At 37.4% G+C, this 18,848-nt stretch overlaps 2 protein-coding genes across 2 annotated transcripts in view; both read left to right on the forward strand.

The window, feature by feature from the left end:
* Positions 1-3,167: 3,167 nt before the first annotated feature.
* Positions 3,168-4,143, forward strand: LOC129245855 (probable elongation factor 1-beta). Its single transcript, XM_054884278.1, has 2 exons — positions 3,168-3,349; positions 3,464-4,143. Exons 1-2 carry the CDS (start codon positions 3,270-3,272, stop codon positions 4,056-4,058), a joined length of 675 nt encoding a protein of 224 aa, XP_054740253.1. The 5' UTR covers positions 3,168-3,269; the 3' UTR covers positions 4,059-4,143.
* A 450-nt stretch (positions 4,144-4,593) lies between these two features.
* Positions 4,594-18,848, forward strand: part of LOC129245368 (invertebrate-type lysozyme 3-like) — a 29,016-nt gene continuing 14,761 nt past the window's right edge. Inside the window, exon 1 of the mRNA XM_054883480.1 lies at positions 4,594-4,850. Within this exon, the coding sequence (XP_054739455.1) occupies positions 4,772-4,850 (79 nt within the window). The 5' untranslated portion in view covers positions 4,594-4,771. The remainder of the gene's footprint in view (positions 4,851-18,848) is intronic.

Genomic DNA, 18,848 nt, shown 5'->3' on the forward strand with positions numbered 1-18,848 from the left:
AGAAAATCATCCTGAAAAAAGCAGCGCACGCACAGTATAAAAAACAGAAAACCAGGCGAAACTACATACTCTTTAGTAACCTGAGGCAAGAGTGCAAAAATCTCTGCAACATGTGTTATAATGCGTATGTTGATAGGGTAGAAGGGTCACTGAAAGGTGATACCAAGGCGTTCTGGAATTATATCAAGGATAAGAAGCGAGGAAACAGTGACATTCCAGCATCCATGGTCTGGGATAATCAATCAGCATCAAGTGGCGTAGAGATCAGTAACTTATTTGCACAGTTCTTTAAAAGCATATATGCACCGGTGTCTGACGATAGCGTAACCCTAGCACACTCACACCCTTACACGCAATCGGTAAACCTAAATGACTTTGAGGTTACCTTTGACAATGTCTTCAAGCAACTGAACTCCGTAGATCCTAGAAAAGGTGCGGGACCTGATGGCCTACCGAATGCCTTTCTTAAGAACTGCGCCAATGGCCTCTGTGAACCGCTGACACACATTTTCCAATCGTCTCTGCAGTGTGGTGTTTTTCCTACAGACTGGAAACTCTCGTACATCAGCCCCATTCATAAAGAAGGTCCAAAGAATACAGTCACGAATTATCGGCCAATCTGCATTCAGTCGGCCTTGGCTAAACTTTTTGAAAAGCTGATCCTACCGAAACTCTCTGCTGCTTTTGGTCCAATCATTACCACAAGACAGCATGGTTTTATTAGTAGCCGTTCAACGTCAACTAACCTTTTCGCCTACACCAACTATCTACTGAACTCACTGAATACCAACACCTGTGTTCATAGCATCTATACTGACTTCAGAAAAGCGTTCGATCGAGTTGACCATGACATCTTGCTATACAAGCTCAGGAAATATGGCGTCGGCGGCAAAGCGTTAGACTGGCTTAGGTCATATTTAGCTGGTAGGCACCTGCAGGTCAAAGTGGATGGCCACCTATCCGATGAATATGTGGCTAACTCGGGTGTTCCGCAAGGTTCTCACCTCGGTCCGATTCTTTTCAGCATATTCGTGAATGATATTGGTAACGACTTCAACTCGGAATACCTACTTTTTGCAGACGATCTTAAAGTTTATCGATCAATCACTAGTGTGCTGGATAGTCATCTACTACAATAGGACGTCGATAATCTCTCTGGCTGGTGTGCAAGGAACAAACTGGATCTCAACTTTAAAAAGTGTGCTGTGATGTGCTTCTCGAGATCGCGCACTCCCTTACCTGCAGTGTACACACTCAATGGTGATAAAATAAGGGAGGTGGATGACATCAAAGACCTCGGTGTCACGATTGACACAAAACTAACTTTCTACAAGCATATAGACGGAATAACTCAGAGAGCTTTCAAGATACTCGGTTTTATAACTAGGAATAGCAAGGACTTCAAGAATCCCTGCTCCCTGATTCGTCTTTTCAAAACTCAAGTTCTTCCAATACTGGAGTACGGATCCATAATCTGGTCTCCATACACTGAAGCAGGCATTACTAGACTTGAAAGAGTGCAGCGTAAGCTCTGCAAGACCTTAGCCTTCCGACATTCATCATCAACCGCTTCAGCTACAGAAGATATCTACATTCGGTACAACATCAACAGTCTGCGGGCTCGCCGTCGCATAACTGATCTGGCGTTCTTCTATAAAGTGGTAAATGGTATTATTGATGCCCCGGAAGTACGCAGCTCCTTCGAGCTTGCCCCGGCTGGTCTCACACTTAGGAATAGTCGTCTACTGAAAACAGTCGCTACTTACAAAAGCTACGTCTATCACGGCCCGTGCAATAGAATAGCCATCAGTGTCAACTCACTTCATGGTGTTCTCGACTTCTATGGTGGAACCTACGATACTTTTCTGCGAAATGCCAAAAATATCATCCTATAGATTTTTCTCAAGAACCGTCCGGCCCATTTTCTTTATCATTGTATTACATACCAGCCCTCTATAAGTTCTGTTTCTGTACCCTCTTTTTATTTGTATGTATATTGCCGATTGGCGTTTGTTAAATAAATAAATAAATTAAATAAATAATGCTTCGAATTTTATTACAATTCTATTCTTATAATTTGTAATAATTTGTAATACCGTGCATAATAAATGTGCGCGACGAAGAATAAAGAGAAACAAGAAAAAACTCAGTCAACGCTAATTTCAATTCGTCACTTCTCTAATCGAGATAGCTCGATTAACTTGACGAAAAAATTGCATGTGGAAGCAAAGACAAAGTTATTGAGCAAGTTTCGCCGTTAGCGATTCCTACGAAGAGGCATACTATTTATGTCTGAAAGCAGAATTCTACATATTGATTCAAGGATATGGTCCTGAACGTGTTCGTGGCCCGAAGGCCAATCGACGTCAACGCCCATGCGACGAGCCACACCAGCTTTTAACTTTTTCAGAGATGAAGAACCGCTATTCAAAACTTTTTTCAAAAAATTCAAAATATGCCTTTTTTTACTTACTATGAATTATAAACCATTCATAAATAATAATATATTGTAATACGGTACGAGAACTAGCATGGTTTCGCTGGAAAAAACCAAAAAGGGAGGTTCGATAGAAATTTTTTCTATAAAGTAGATTCTCCGAGTATTCGAACTCAAACACATTACTCTCAAACGAAATGACATGTGCATTTTAAATAGATGTGAAAAAATGCTGCTGGCATGCTGCGCGGTGTTTTCCCGCGTGAACTGAGTACTATTTTGCGTGAGATAAGTACGTAATTTCACGGCAATGCAATTTCTATGGATTTGGCCGCCATTTCGCGTGAAATCCGAACTAGGCTATGCTTTGGAGTGAAATCCGAACTAGGGTATGCTAGGAAGCAGAATGTACTCCATGCCATCACTCACGTTTCACGAAAGAGTGGGAATACTTTAGTGTTAAGTAATATAAACAATTTAGTAAAACGCTTCACCAATTAAACACTTAAGAAAACATTGCGAGAAATAAATAAAAAAAATGAATAATTGACGCGTGCACTTCTGTTAGGTGTTCCGTCGAGTTCTTCCTCCAATTTGTGGCGTGCGTTTGAATATTGCTCCATAAATGGAAGGATCTACCATTCTAAGCGAAGAAGTAACACCACTCAAAAAAAGTACGAAATTTAGCAGCACTGCACTCACAATCAGCTATGTCGCAACCCTGATATGACATTTGCGGTCTACTTCCGTTTGTCAAATTTGTCAAAGCTTGCGGCACAATTCGTACACTGGTGATTTTTTCGTATTAAAATATTTAAAATATACTTAAAAAATGGCTTTCGGTGACGTCACTACCCCACAAGGTCTCAAGGAGTTGGAGAAATTCCTTGCTGACAACAGCTACATTAGCGGGTGAGTTTGTCAGTTGTCTTTGTGAAAGTGACTAGCCGGATCTCTTTGAGTGAGGTTATGTACACCGTCCATGTCACGTCGACACATTTTTACATTCATCAATTACTTTTTCAGATATTCACCCAGCAAAGCCGATACATCAGTGTTCGATGCTTTGGGCAAGGCACCAACAGGCAACTTCCCACATGTACAACGTTGGTACCGCCACATCGCTTCTTACGAGTCTGTCAAGCGTGCCGCCTGGGGCGGTTCCCCACTACCACAGGTAGCTGGTGCCAAGCCCACAGTTGCAGCTCCTGCTGCTGCTGCCGCTGCTGATGATGATGATGATGTAGATCTCTTCGGTTCCGACGACGAAGAGGAAGACGCAGAGGCTGCGCGCATCCGTGAAGAACGCGTTGCCGCATATGCTGCTAAAAAATCAAAGAAACCTGCGCTGATTGCCAAGTCCTCAGTCTTGCTTGATGTCAAGCCATGGGATGATGAGACCGACATGAAAGAATTGGAGAACTGTGTGCGCACCATTGAGATGGACGGCCTTTTGTGGGGTGCCTCCAAGCTGGTGCCAGTCGGCTATGGTATTAACAAATTGCAGATCATGTGCGTTATTGAAGACGAAAAAGTATCAATCGATTTGCTGACTGAAAAGATTCAGGAATTCGAAGAATTCGTTCAGTCCGTTGATATCGCTGCCTTCAATAAGATCTAATCATGGAGATTCTTACCTCTTTACATTTATAAATTCCGTTTTTTAACTTTGGACTAAAAATAAAGTGCACAACAGAGCATAGCAATTTAGTGGGAGCGCTTATTTGTTTGGGGGAAAAATAGTACTGAAACCGTTGCTGATTGCACAACTAATATCAGGCGAACCGGGGCGGGGGGCCATCAACTTCATAATGTTTTTGCAAGAACTAATTAGGTATATTCTTCACTTTTCCTTTTAAGCATCACGAATATCTTGCTTTTGGCAGGCAATTGACATCAACGTTCTCTACTTTTGGTTAGTAATACAGGGTGACACCTAGATTTAAAACGACTCAAACGGAAGCGTTCGTGTCTCAACTCCTCTGTTTTGTTCATGTCGTCAAGCTCGAGCTTTTATTTGAGCCCAATGCGAAAGTCATGAATTCGCCTTGTTTAAGCACCTCACAGCGGCTACTAAGCTTGAACCGCTCAGGCCCGTTCATCTTCGCTGTCTCCCAGCTATCGATAGCCAAACGCTAAAATTTGCAAGCATTTCGTGTTGCTGCTTCAGTTATTTGAAATACGCGAGCGTGTAAAGTGCTCGAAATACAGCTAACGGAGTAGAAAAGTACAATCGCCCAATAATAGCTTAAGTGTAGTGCTCGCACTGTTTGAACACATCCACTTACCTAATTAACAAACGTTTAATAAGTTAGAAAAAAAATTAAGAAAACAATGGCCAACGCGTTCTACGGTAAATTGGTGATCGCTGCGCTGCTTTGTGTGGGCTTTGCGATGCTGATCAACGCTCAGGGTGAGAAGAAATCTTGATTATTGCTTAGAATTATTTATGTTTATATCCATGTACGCCTGAAGTGTGAAACGAAGACAGCTAATAATGTGAATAGGATTGAAACAAATAAACAATAAATCTGAAGCGTTCGTGTCAGAAAAAATATGCAAATTATCTGTGACGATAAAAAATATTGATGGAAAAAATCATGAAGTTGTAGAACAAATAGAGTAAAAAACGAATAGTTGAATCATTATGAAATTATAACTACGCAAGGCGGCTAAAGAAGAGGTCCGGCTTCAGTATATTTGATTCACATTAATTACAGTCGTGGTTTTAGCATTTTTTTATTATTCTTCTGAAATTTTGAACACAACAATTTTTGGTTGACTAAATGCGTTCCATTGTCTAACTAAAATTTTATTTGTTGGCATTCGACTAGAAGGTGTTCTTATTAAATATTAATTTAATTATTGAATGACAAAAGAACAGGAAATGATTAAATTCGAGTATTCAGGGAGCAAGAAAATATGCATACAAAAGTAGATATGTTATAGTTATTAGCCATTATGAAAAATAAAGAAATAAAATTAAAAAAAAATAATATAAAATAAAATAAAATAAAATAAAATAAAATAAAATAAAATAAAATAAAATAAAATAAAATAAAATAAAATAAAATAAAATAAAATAAAATAAAATAAAATAAAATAAAATATAATAAAGTATAATAAAATAAATTTGTCATATTAATTAAAAAAAAAATCATATAAAATAAAAAAAAAATAAAAAAAGAGAAAAAAATGAAAAATAAAAATAAAAATTAAGTAACATAAAATAGATAAAATATAATAAAGTATAATGAAATAAACTTTTTGTATATTTTAAAATATAAAAAAAAAAAATTCAAAAAAATATACTATATATTAAATTAAATAAAAAAAAGAAATAAAAAATAAATAAAATTTAAAATTAAATTAAAATTAAATAACATAAAAAAATAAAATAAAATAAATTTGTTGCATAAATTAAAAAGAAAAAATTAAAAAACAAAAATTTAATTAAATTAAAAAAAAAGATAAGACAATAAAGTATAATAAAAAAAAATTGTTATATATTATAAATTACAAAACAAAAGAAATAACAATGTATAATAAAACATGTAATATAAATTTAAAAAAAGTATAAATCATATAATAATAAATAATAATAAAATAAATTTGTGGTTTAAAATAAAAAATAAAAAAATAAATTAAAAATTAAAAAAAAAAAAAAAATTGCATAAAGAAAGATAAAAAAACTAAAATATTAATAAGTAATAATAAAAATATAACTGCAAAGCTGATGAGCTCGCAAGAGCTGGAGCTGCGCAATCAAATGTTAGTAACTTACCCACAATCCACCATTCCGCTCTCAACATGTAAATTGCTCATTGATCGAGAATTTCACAGCATTGCTGATCGGTGGGGGCGAGTGGAAACTACTTGCGTTACGACCAGACAAATCTGGCCATCCTACAATCTGAAACAGACAAAAACCCTTATAAGTCTTTCGAAACACGAACTAAGGCATATAATATCTCTTATCACCGGCCACTGCCTTTTGGGCACTCACGCACGTCGGCTCGGGGTTCCTCAAAACGACCTGTGCAGATACTGCGAGGACGAAGATGAGGAAGTATCGAGCAGACATTTGCTGTGCAGTTGTCCCGGTCTAGCCAGAAGTCGACTCGCTCTTCTAGGCTCTCCAACAATTGACAATCTTTCAGTACTCTCGAACCTGAAAATCGAATCTCTCATCAAATTCTCGAAACGAATTAATATCTTTGACCAAAATCTACAATAAAAATCTCGGTTAGGTGGGGAAATCATATAACATAATGAGCTCTAGGGCAACACAACGGACCCAACTTGCGGTCTATGTGGCACTCCGATGCGGGGTCACCCTTAAACCAACCAACCAACCAATAATAAAAATAAAATAAATTTTTGGTATAAATTAAAAAATAATAAAAAAAAAGTTAAAAAATTAAAAAAAATTAATTAAATAAAGAAAGATAAAAAAATAAGGTATAATAAAATAAATTTGTTGTATAAATTAAAAGAAGAAAATAAAAATAAAAAAATATATAACATAAAAAAAGATAAAGTATAATAATATAAAATAAATTTGTAATATAAATTTCAAAAAATGATAATAAAATAAAAGTTGTTCTTAAATAATTTATATTCTATTTTTTGTTTTTAAATTTTTTTCACTAAAAGTATACGCATTTATGTATAATAGTACGATAATTTTACAACAGTATTAGGAATTTACTTTAATTATATGTAAGCTCGACATACTCTGAAAATGCGGTTGGTTGTATTTAGAAGCGAAAAAATATAAATTCGAGTGTAGCTCTTGAAGCATAAAAATCCGATTCTGCGATATTTCTTGAGTCTCTATCACTAATTCAATTTGATATCAACATTGTTGTTGTTACTTCATAAAACATTCCCCATTAAATAAACTTTTACTAGATAAAGAACTTCTTCAATCTACAGCTATATTTCGTTGAGAAGCCTATAGTTTACCAAAGGGAATTCGACTCAACGTTGAAGCTATTATTGGTGATGCCACATAGTGAATAAGTGTTCACAATCGATTCATTTAAAGCTTGAGTGGGATGATGCGCAAAGGGGTGATTGGATGGTCCTAGAAAGATAATTCGCCTGGTAGATACCTATCGATGTCACCTTGATTGGTAGCGAGTAAATCCTGAATGATACGCTAAGCGTAAACGGCGATCTCAGGGTTGCTCGCCTGAGATCTCGCGTTTTCTGTAATTTTCCCAGAATAACCGGGAAAGTGCGGATCGGCGAAATCTGTTGTACCTCGGTTTCTTTAATTTAAACCGCAACTTGTGATACGCGTTCAGATGCTCTATGTTACCCGATAGCTCTTAACTACGCGTCTAATAGGGAATTAGCACGGGAACTATCCGTTCGACTACCAGACTATTGCAACGTCTATCAGTCAGCGGTTCTAGCTATAAAAGAAGTGGCTACATATCTAAATATCTCTAAATATTCTCGGATAGCCAAGCGGCCATTAAATCAATGAATGTGGCTATACTAAGATCGAAGGTTGCACAGGAATGCCGGGCAGCCCTAAATGATATTAGTGTCGTATTCAAGGTCAGTCTTATTTCCGGGGCACAGAGATATTGAGGGAAATTGTAAAGCTGATGAGTTAGCCAGAAAAGGTACTGCTCTTCAACTGCTCAGTGATAAAAGTACCATTAGAATAACTTCGGCCACAAGTAAACTAGAAATAAAAAACCACATTAACAAAGAGGCCAATAGGTCATGGAGAGACGAAGATACATGCGTAACAGCCAGGCTACTATGGTCGCAAATAAACAAGAAAAGGACAAATGAATTGCTTAGTCTCTCAAGAGATGATATCTCGAAGGTCGTGGCTCGAGACTAGTAGTTTTCTGCCATGAATATTGCAGAAGTTGCAGAGCTGAGGAAGAGGAAGAAACAGTTGAGCACTTCCTTTGCAATTGCCCAGCCCTAGCTAAAAGCAGAGCAGTTTGTCTAGGTAAATACTTTTTCAATTCTCTTACAGAGCTGTCTGGCGTGGGGTTGGGATCAATTCTACGTTTCATAAGAGCCACAAAATGGTTCCACGAAGGAAAGTAAATGGGGTTATCGATAAGTACAGTGGTATCACAACGGACCTGGAAGGTCTAAGTGAGTTGGCGGTGCAGACCGACTACCACCATAACCTAACCTAACCTTATACCTCGACGAACTTCCTTTCATCAAAACTCATTCTGCCACCATTCTTCGCATCAGCCTCCAACATATAAGGTATGCCGTGTAGCAGCAGTAACCAGAGGGAAAAATCCACCGCTTAAATGAAAACGTATGGGCGGCAAGTGATTTTTACTCCTCCATTGATAAGGAAATCAGACCTTTTGTCGAAATGGAAATCTCCGTAACGCTGCTTTCGGTCTCGGAGGAAAAATATTTATCAGGTAGTGGGAGATTTACTACCTGTCCAGGTATCTGGGTTCAAACGGTTCGCATAGATACGTCTTGCCTACTAAAATAGCATGAAAAACTGTCGTAAAACTCAAATGCATAAAATTTCTTATATCAAACGAAACATTTTCTCAAATTAGCTCAATTATTTTCTAATTACTATTCAAATTGTTTGTTGTAATATTCATGCGACTGATGTGACTTTAAAAAACCATAAAAATAAGAATTAATAAAATGAAATGACGCCACAGAAACTTCCCAAAGCGGGAAATCACTTGTCGTGAGATGCAACTCGCGCACTATAGCGACTCTGATAAGCATCTCTTGCGTGATTTGGTGACAGGTTAAACAAAAAAAAAAAAAAAAAAATACTAAAAAAACTTAAATTTTCCAGCTGTTTTGGGTTTCTCAGAAATGCATAAAAAACCCAATTTTAACTAGCAAAAATACGAGTATGTAAAAAAATTAAACCATTCTATACAAAACAAAACAAAAAAAACCAACGAATTTGAATTAAAAACAAATTGAAAGAATAGCAGAAAAACAGTTACTATTAATGAAATCGACTTATTAATAAGTTTTGATGTCATGATCGTACGCGCCGAGTCATCAAACTGAATGCTAAATAGGTGTATGTTCATATGTTCTAAATAATCCACAACACGTTTTTTTGCGTTTGCTTTTGAAATAAATTTTGTTTTTTTTTTGTTTTGTTTTACATTAAAAAAAAAATATTTCATTTTTTATTTCTATTTACTGTTCGAAAGTATGTTCTATGAGAATTTATGCTTTAAAATGAATGCTTGCAGACGTAAACTAATTGGCATTAATATGTTTGCCCATAAATAACTGCAAACAGTGAAGTCAGTAACCGTTATGCGGACATAAGTTGCCTAATGGTTAACAACCTCTGATATTCTCAGATCTTTTTGCAACATTTTTATGAATGCTTTGGTTGTAGGTGTTGCTGTATCGACATGAAGCAGAAGTAAGAAAACAAAACCTTTTGAGTATTCGTTTTCAAAGAATGTACAGGGTGCACTAACGCACAAGGCAAACCAAGGTATAACTGGGCAGACAAGGCTGTGCCCATATTTCGCCTATTGAAAGCGGATTGCATTGTTTACAAACGTGCAGCTGCATTTTTATTTGAATAGAGGATGAGGCATTAGCTGATTTCTTTTTAAAAATAACAAATTATGTAATAAAAACGCCGTTCAAAGGGTTTCAATGATTTTCGGTTTATTAAGGAGAGTAAAGCTTCCATGTAAATATGAAATATAAACTCATTAAAATAACTTCCATGTGACAGGCGACTTGGGTGACTTCAATCGATGCTTTGCTTTCTTTCCTCTTAGCTTCGTATGCAGTTTAAGGAATGACTGATAGACGCAAGGCGCGTAATAAAGCGAATATTCTGAAAGGTGCAATGAAAAAATGTGCATTCCTATCAGAAATTCTCTCAGAACTCGTGGGCGATGAGTTCGGTTGATTTTTTAGTTGTTTGCCAGCTTGCGTGGAAAAAATCTTGACTTGCGCCTATAAAAACTTAAAAAAAACTTTGTCGAAATGCGATGCCCAGTTGCCTGAGGAATTGCCAATTTCATTGCAATCATTTTTATTGCCGATTTCAAGTCGAAATTAATCACTTTTTCAATGTTTTCTGCAGAAAATCCACTTTTCAGACGATCTAATCTTTAATCGTTACAAAGCATTTCTCTACCCAATTGAAATCAGGCGCCTGATATCCATATTTTAGGATGTATACAAATCGAATATGTTATAAGTTAATTTTTTTACAATAAAAATATTGTGGCAATACCAGCGAAAAATATTTTTTATTAAAATCTGTTTTATTACCTTCCATCTGGTATCCATATTTTAGTACTCAAAGGAAATTTTTTAAGCCTCTATTTTTGCAATTAAAATCATGTGGCAACTCCAGTTAAAAATAATTTTTATTAAAGCTAGTTTCTATTCTATCTATCCATATTTTAGTACTCAACTGAAATGTCTCATAATTTTTTTTTTTGTAATAAAAATCTAGTGGCAACACCAGTGAAAAATATTGTTTTAAAGCCAGTTTAATTATCTTCCATCTGATATCCATATTTTTAATATGCATTCAATGAAACATGCCACAAGTTGAATTTTTGCAATAAAAACCATGTGGCAACTCCAGCAAAAATATTTTTTATTAAAGCCTGTTTAATTATCTTTCATGGGGGGTTCATATTTTAGTATGAATTGAAATGAAATATGTCATAAATTGCTATTTTTCCAATTAAAATCATGTGGCAACACCAGCTATAAATATTTTTTATTAATGCCGGTTTAATTACCTTCCATCTGATATCCATATTTTATTACTCAAAGGAAATTTTTTTAAGCCTCTTTTTTTGCAATTAAAATCATGTGGCAACTCCAGTTAAAAATAATTTTTATTAAAGCTAGTTTCTATTCTATTACCTTCCATCCAACATCCATTAGTATACATTCAAGTAAAATATGTCATAAGTTGCTTTTTTGCCATTAAAATATAGTGGCAACATCAGCGAAAAATATTTTTTATTAAAGCTTGTTAACCATTGAGTGTCCAAATTTTAGTATACATTCAAATGTCATAACTTGCTATTTTTGCAATTGAAATCATGTGGCAACACCAGATAAAATACTTTTAATGCCTGTTTACTTCACCTTCCATCTGGTATCCATATTTTAATGTGCATTCAAGTGAAATATGTCATAAATTGCTATCTTTGCAATTAAAATCATGTGGCAACACTGGATAAAAATATTTTTTTAAAGCCTGTTTAATTACCTTCCATCTGGAATCCATATTTTAGTGTGCATTCAAATAAAATATGTCATAAGTTGCTTTTTTGCAATAAAAAATTAGTGGCAACTCTAGCTAAAAATAATTTTGTTTAAATAACTATTATCAAAGTTTAGTATGCATTCAAATGAAACATGCCATAAGTTGCATTCCTCCAATAAAAATCATGTGGCAACTCCAGAAAACAAATATTTTTTATTTAAGCTTATTTAAACATTTCTGGTTTGATACCTACTTTATATTTGAATAATTTAGTGAAATTTGACATGAGTTTGTGCATATGTAATAAAATTCAGGTGGCAATACTATGAGAAAAAATTATTTTTAGAATAGATTTTTCTTTAGACTAATATTTTCTTTGATACCTGTAAAACTTTTTTTTTTTTAATAAATTATTTTTTAACAAAAACAGATGGCAACATCCATACTGCCCAAAGGCTTTCAAACAGTTTAGAAAATGTTAAAATCGGTCGTAGTTTTTGAGCGATGCTCTATCGAGGAAATTTTCTACGTGTTTTTATTTGTGTAGAAATATGAATAAAGAAACTGGGGAAGTAAGGAAGAAATAAATGCACGCTCCATTATTAATAAACGAACTTTTTGTTGGCTATGAAATAATGGAAAGTTTTTATTGAGCAATTTCTTAAGAGGTGTGGTCTATGCTTTAACACACAAAAGATAATCGTAGATCTCTGTTTGGAACTTACTTTTCGGCCGCAATACCAAACATACTAACAAAGATGAATACATTTATTTACATCCGAATATCTAAGTTATAATAAAACATGGCAATGCTGGTCTAGTGATCGAATTACATTTTCCATTTTTATGAGTTTTTTAATTTTTCAATTCTAAATTGTTATTTAGAAAAAAGTTCGGTTTTTTTAAAATAGAGTTTACACATTTATAAAATATTAAGCTATTCTGTGGCCTAATTTTTGAAAGCAGATTAAAATTTACTTGTAAAAAAATTAGATAATAAAAATAAAATTTAAAAAGTCACACTTTGATTTCTCTTTACACATACTCATACACACACACACTTCGGTGAAATCAAAACTCAATTTGTGTTACAGATTAAAGAGATTTACGTCAACAGTCAGCTTAGCAAAGCAAAAACAAAAAATTAAAAAGTAATAAATATAAAATAAATAAAAAGTACTCGTACATTACTCCAAAACCAAATTGATGCCTGTCACAGGTTTGCCCACAAGCTTGGGGAGGTCAACCTTTTAGAAAATTTAATCAGCTTAATGAATTATGTACTTATGCGTACGTATGTATGTATGTTTATATGATACATAACTATGATTGAGTGTGAAATGTGTGAAATTTTGTTTGAATTTATTTTCTATTTTGTTTGAATTTATTTTCCATTAACTATAGACAAGTTTGGTTAGTTGTTTTTGTAAGACAAGTTCTAAGCACACAGCAAACAACCAGCGCCCGGAGGTTTTGATTTATTTGAGCACAAGTTTAATATATTCGAAAAGCGAGTAGTTTGTTTTAGACAGAGGTCCTACTGTCGAACAAATGCTACATATAATGGTTAGGCTTTAAGCGGCCTAATGATGAGGCTTTACATCTTTTCACCGCCCACAGCGGCTTGAACTGAATGCAAAAGAGTCATATCTGGTCACTTCCAGGTGCATCACAGTTAGCAATTTTCTTTATTTACCTAAAGAACTTCATTCTAGAGAATTCATATTTTTTTGTGCCTAGGCAAGTCTTTTTGATAACTATCTCGCGGAAACTAAATATAAGACACCTCTTTTGCGAGTGTGAAGTATTAGCTAAAAGTAGACTTTACACGCTTGGTAGTGCTTTTTTAACAGATGTAGCGAGTTAGCTGATGAACTGGCTAATGAAGGCTCTGCAAGTATACCACTAAGCCCTGAACCCTTTCTAGGTGTCAATTCTGCATCGATTCAACTATGGACTGACGACTTCATGCGATCTGTCCATAGATGACATTGGTCGGGGTTGAACTTGTGTAGAGTAGCCAAGTGCTTTGTGAAAAAACCAAACAGGAAAATAGCGATATTTCTCCTAAAACTCATCAGAAAGGACCTGAGAGTACTGGCGGGTGTAATCACAGCGCATAATGCCTGTGGTCAGCATATGGCTGTTAATGGAGTCGCCGACAGTGCCTATCCTGTCTTGAGGATGACGACACTACCGAGCATTTTCTCTGTAACTGTGCGATTTTCAGAATCAGGCTTAGGATATTGGTATGCGCTAAACTGAGTGTGGATAATGTTCATACTCTTCCTCTACCAGATCTCTCAAGGTTCATTAATGAATTCAAGAGATTTGTGGAAGAGTCACCCCAAACAAATTTTTCCGTCTTACCACCCCCATTTTATCTTTCCTATCTCTCTATTTTTTCTACTGAAGTCTATCCGGGTGCAGTACAATGGTCTCCTGACTGAGTGCTTGGACTTGTCTAACACCCACAAATATAATCTAATCTAATCTAGCGGATATAGCGCCTCTTAAACTAACGAAGTTAAGCTCGTTTATAAAAGCCACAGGATGGTTTAAAAGGGATTCCATAGTGTAAGGAAGAAGTTCCAGTGGTATCATAATGTGTCATACCTGCCTACCTGGTTCAATCTGGTTATCGAAATTATCATTCTCGACTGAAGTTAACCAAAAATTGTGAGAATGGCGCTTGACGTTTCAGACAATACCAAAGTGACTAAGTCCATCTGAAGTCGTAGTTTTGTTGACCATTTTCTTTGATTGCTGTGATGTAGCTCCCTCTCAATTCCTTTCGCGTACTGAAGCGTTTGAAGAAGAGGCCGGAAATGTGAATAAATAACTCATAGTTTCTTTATCTTAACCCTGCATGGGCTTCCTCATCTCATCTTATTAGCGAATAAGTATTTGAGCGAAAAACAAATTTAGCCCTTTGGGGTCGAATGTCTACTCTCAGTCACCACAACAAGAAATCGTACTAATTTTATACTGTGTTATATATTAGAATTAATAAATCTTGCTTATCCTTCATAATCTTACATGTTATTGTATGTATCACTGCTTTTGCAAATGAAATTCCTAGGTTAGGTTAGGTTAGGTTTGGCAGCCGCATCGCACATAGAGACAACGATGCCACTTAGACCACGAAATGGGTCCGTTGTGAAGCCGCGGGGGCTGAGCTACATTTCCCTCTCCATATTAAACCATCCTGAGCTTTTGACAAAGCGTAAAAGGTTGTTGATACCTAAAATGTATAGATTATCTATATTCGTTAAGAAGTCGGATTTTAAAAATCGGTTCCTGCTTCTGGCTAGAGCTGGGCATGTGCAAAAAAGGTGTTGAATTGTTTCCAACTCCTCCTCATTTCTGCAGCTACGACAGAAATCATGCGTGTAAACGCCTAATCTCTTTACATGATTTCCTATGAGACAATGTCCTGTGAGGGCCCCGACTAAGGTCCTGATTTGAAGTCTATTCAGTTTTATAATGCTCTTGGACAGACGTAAATTTAGCCTTGGCCATGTTTGCCTAGCAATTTCACAGGTGTTAACGCTAATCCATCTCTGATTTGTAGACCTGATTAATGCGTCCTTAATGAGAAGCTTACAAGTTGCGAGAGGTATCTCCATAAGATTACTTATGTCTGGCAAGCAGGTACCTTCTCTTGCAAGTTGGTCTGCCCTACAGTTCCCTGGTATATCTCTGTGGCCTGGAACCCAGCACAAGATTATACGATATTGTTTGGCCATCTCATTTAGAGATTGGCGACAACGTAAGACACTCCTTGATGTTGTTTGGAATGCATCCAGGGCTCGTAGGGCAGCTTGGCTGTCTGATAAAATGCAGATATCCGTTGATGATATTCTGTTTATCTTTAGCCATTTTAAGGCTTCATGAATAGCGTTTATTTCCGCTTGAAAAACACTACAGTGATCCGGTAGTTTAAAGGATTAACTAATAGAAAGCTCTTCGCAAAATAACCCTGATCCTACACCGGTATCCATTTTAGACCCGTCCGTGTAGATCTTAACGGGTGTGTTGGGTGTTGGATCTTCTTCAAACCATTCCAGTCTAGAAGGGATTTTCATTTGGAAATTCCTTTCGAAGCAGAGAATGGGAGGATGATAATCGCAGTCACTGGGTATATCCGTGTAGGAGTCTAAGATGGTCGAATGTCCCTGTGTGACAGTCTTCCATTGTGAGCTCGCTTTGAGCCTTACAGCGGAGCAGGCCGCTAAGTATTTGCAGAAGAGATCTAGGGGTGGCAGATGTAGTATGATATCCAAAGCCATGGATGGCGTGGTTTTCATGACGCCACATATTGCTAATTCCGCTGATCTCTGCACCTTATTCAATAAATTAGAATAGGTTTTTTTCTGCATAGCACACCACCAGACAACATTTCCATATAGAAGGATGGGTCTGACGACAGCAGTGTAAAGCCAATGAGCAACCTTAGGTTTAATTCCCCAGGTCTTACCTAAAGCTCTCTTACAGGCATAAAAAGCTAGGTTCGCTTTCCTGACTCTTTCTAAGATGTTTGACTTCCAAGTTAGTTTCCTATCTATGATTAGTCCCAAGTACTTGGTTTCTTCCGAAATCACAAGAGCTTCCCCCTTGAGCATAATTGGACTTAGTTGAGGGATTTTGTGTTTCCTAGTGAACAATATAAGTTGTGTTTTGTCTGGGTTAACTCCTAGACCACACTTTCCTGCCCACCTAGAAAGTATTTCTAGAGCACTTTGTATTAGGTCTCTTAATGTAGACACAAATTTACCAGAGACAGCAATGACAACATCATCGGCGTAAGCTATCACCTTACAGCCCACCGATTCCAGTATTAACAGAATTTTATTTACAACTGCGTTCCATAGAAACGGTGAGAGGACTCCGCCTTGCGGTTTACCTCTACTTACCGATCTCCTGAGCACTGATTCTCCTAGTTCCGCTTCAATGATTCTGCTATTTAGCATTTTGCCAATGAAGCCTACCAAGCCCGGTTCTACCCCAAGATCAGTGAGTGCTGCAGTAATTGCCCCCCCCTTCGACATTGTTAAAGGCCCCTTCAATATCAAGGAAAGCGGCTAAAGTAAACTCCTGTTTGTGCAGTGAACTCTCTGCCGTGTAAATAAGGTTATGTAGAGCCGTCTCTACCGATTTCCCTTTCGTGTAGGCATGTTGTGACGTAGAGATAAGATTTCTATCTATAGTTAGGCTTCAATGAAATTCTATCAACCTCTCCAAAGTTTTCAATAGGAAGGAAGAAAGAGATATCGGTCTTAAGTCTTTTGGATGGGTATGTGAGTTTTTACCCGCTTTTGGGATGAAAACAATTTTGACTTGTCTCCACTTAAGAGATATATAACCGTAGAGAAAGCAACCTTTGAAGATTGCTAGCAGCCAGTGTGCTAGATATCCGGCGGTCTTTTGCAGTTCCACTGGGTAAATTCCATCTGGACCCGGTGATTTAAAGGGTTTGAAACTTTCAATCGCCCATAAGAGCCGATCCTCAGATATAGCATCTATTCTGACTTCACGACAGTGTACTGTATCTTCCATATCATGCCCAGTAATGTCTGAGCAGCCTGGAAAATGAGTGTCGAGTAAAAGTTCTAAGGACTCTTTACTGGTTGTAGTGAACGTACCATCACTTTTCTGTAGCAGTTCCCAATTTTGAGGACTTCCCGCTAAGATCTTACGAAGGCTGGAGGTCTCAGTTGCCCCCTCGACCTTTTCACAAAAGGATTTCCAAGATTGTCTTTGGGCCTTCCTGATTTCCTTCTTGTAGATTTTCAGAGCATCTTTATAATCTTTCCAATCTTCTGCGAGACGTGTTTTCTTTGCCTTATTAAAAGCACTTCTGCTTGTTTTTTGAAGCATGCTTAGTTCAACCGTCCACCACTTAGGCTTGGGTTTACCCCTCAGTCTTCTTATGGGACAGGCTTCCGCTAAGGCAGCATTCATGTTGTAGGTAATTTTGTGCACCAAGTTTTCTAGTCCTTCTATGCTTTGCGGTACCACTGATGGACATGTTCCTAGGGTAACCCCGATACAATCTATATACCTTTCCCAGTCTGTTTTCCTGATATTTCATCCCTTGAAATTACCTCGAGTTTAGACCCAGGCCATACTTCGCCGATCCTTGAAATCGCTATTTTATATAGATCAGTTGATCTCTGATCGGCACAGGCGATAAGTTTCACGTGGCTCTGATGCCATCCATTATCGCGACAGAAAGGAGCAGGTCCAGGATTCTCCTTCAGGATTTGGAAGAAAACGCTTGAGAGCCTGGCTTCCACTTTCTTCCAGTTGTCAGGCGGAATAGTGCCGTCAGGGTTGCTTTTGTCAACCACCGCCCATAGTTGTTGGCCTCTGACAGCTTCACTGTATGTGGCTGGAGAAGTCTTGGAGTTTCGGGGCTTCTTCGACGTGCTGGGGTTGCTGGGTGGGTCGTCCGACAACTGACGTTTTGGGTTCGGTTCAGAACCCCGAGGGGACTCCTCCGTTACCCTTGTCGCCCAGCTAAAAGAGTGCTTCTGCTTGTCAGACAACTCCCCCTCTGGGATCGTTTTTAGGCGCTCCAGTAGCCTGAAGGCAGCACGTCTCTCCTTGTAGCCATGCCGTGCAGGCTCTGCTACTGCGGAGGTATCAGTCGTTACAGACTCAGTTTTACCACCTTTACCAGGGCTAGTCCCGGTATTGGTGGTACAGGAAGATGACTTCTTGGCCAGAGGTTGGTTGCAAGTGCCGCCACTTCTGCTGTTGCCAGGTTTGTCCTCAGCGCCAGCTTCCGCCGTACGAAATGGGCTAGCCGTGAAGGGCTTGGATGTACTGACACTTCCACTAGGCTTGAGTATCCCAGCTTCCGCCGTACTAGAAAACATCTGGTTTGATCCAGATTCGGGGGTGGAAGCTATAGCTTCCTTTGCATTTAAGGACTGCTTGTCCATAGAGGTTTTTGGTTTGAAGGACTCCATCTGTTTCGTACGATCACCGTCCACCGTGGCAGACATGGTGATCTTGTTTAAAGGAAGGGGAAACATAATGGTCGACCGTGGCAGCGCCCCATACCACGGCAAGGTCATGGTTATACCCCGAGGTGACCCGGTATCGAGGTAGCTCCGTAGAAATACAGTCGGACAGAAAACCCCCTGACTGCAAACCACC

Source organism: Anastrepha obliqua, chromosome 4 (assembly GCF_027943255.1).
Source record: "Anastrepha obliqua isolate idAnaObli1 chromosome 4, idAnaObli1_1.0, whole genome shotgun sequence".
Taxonomy (NCBI): Eukaryota; Metazoa; Arthropoda; class Insecta; order Diptera; family Tephritidae; genus Anastrepha; species Anastrepha obliqua.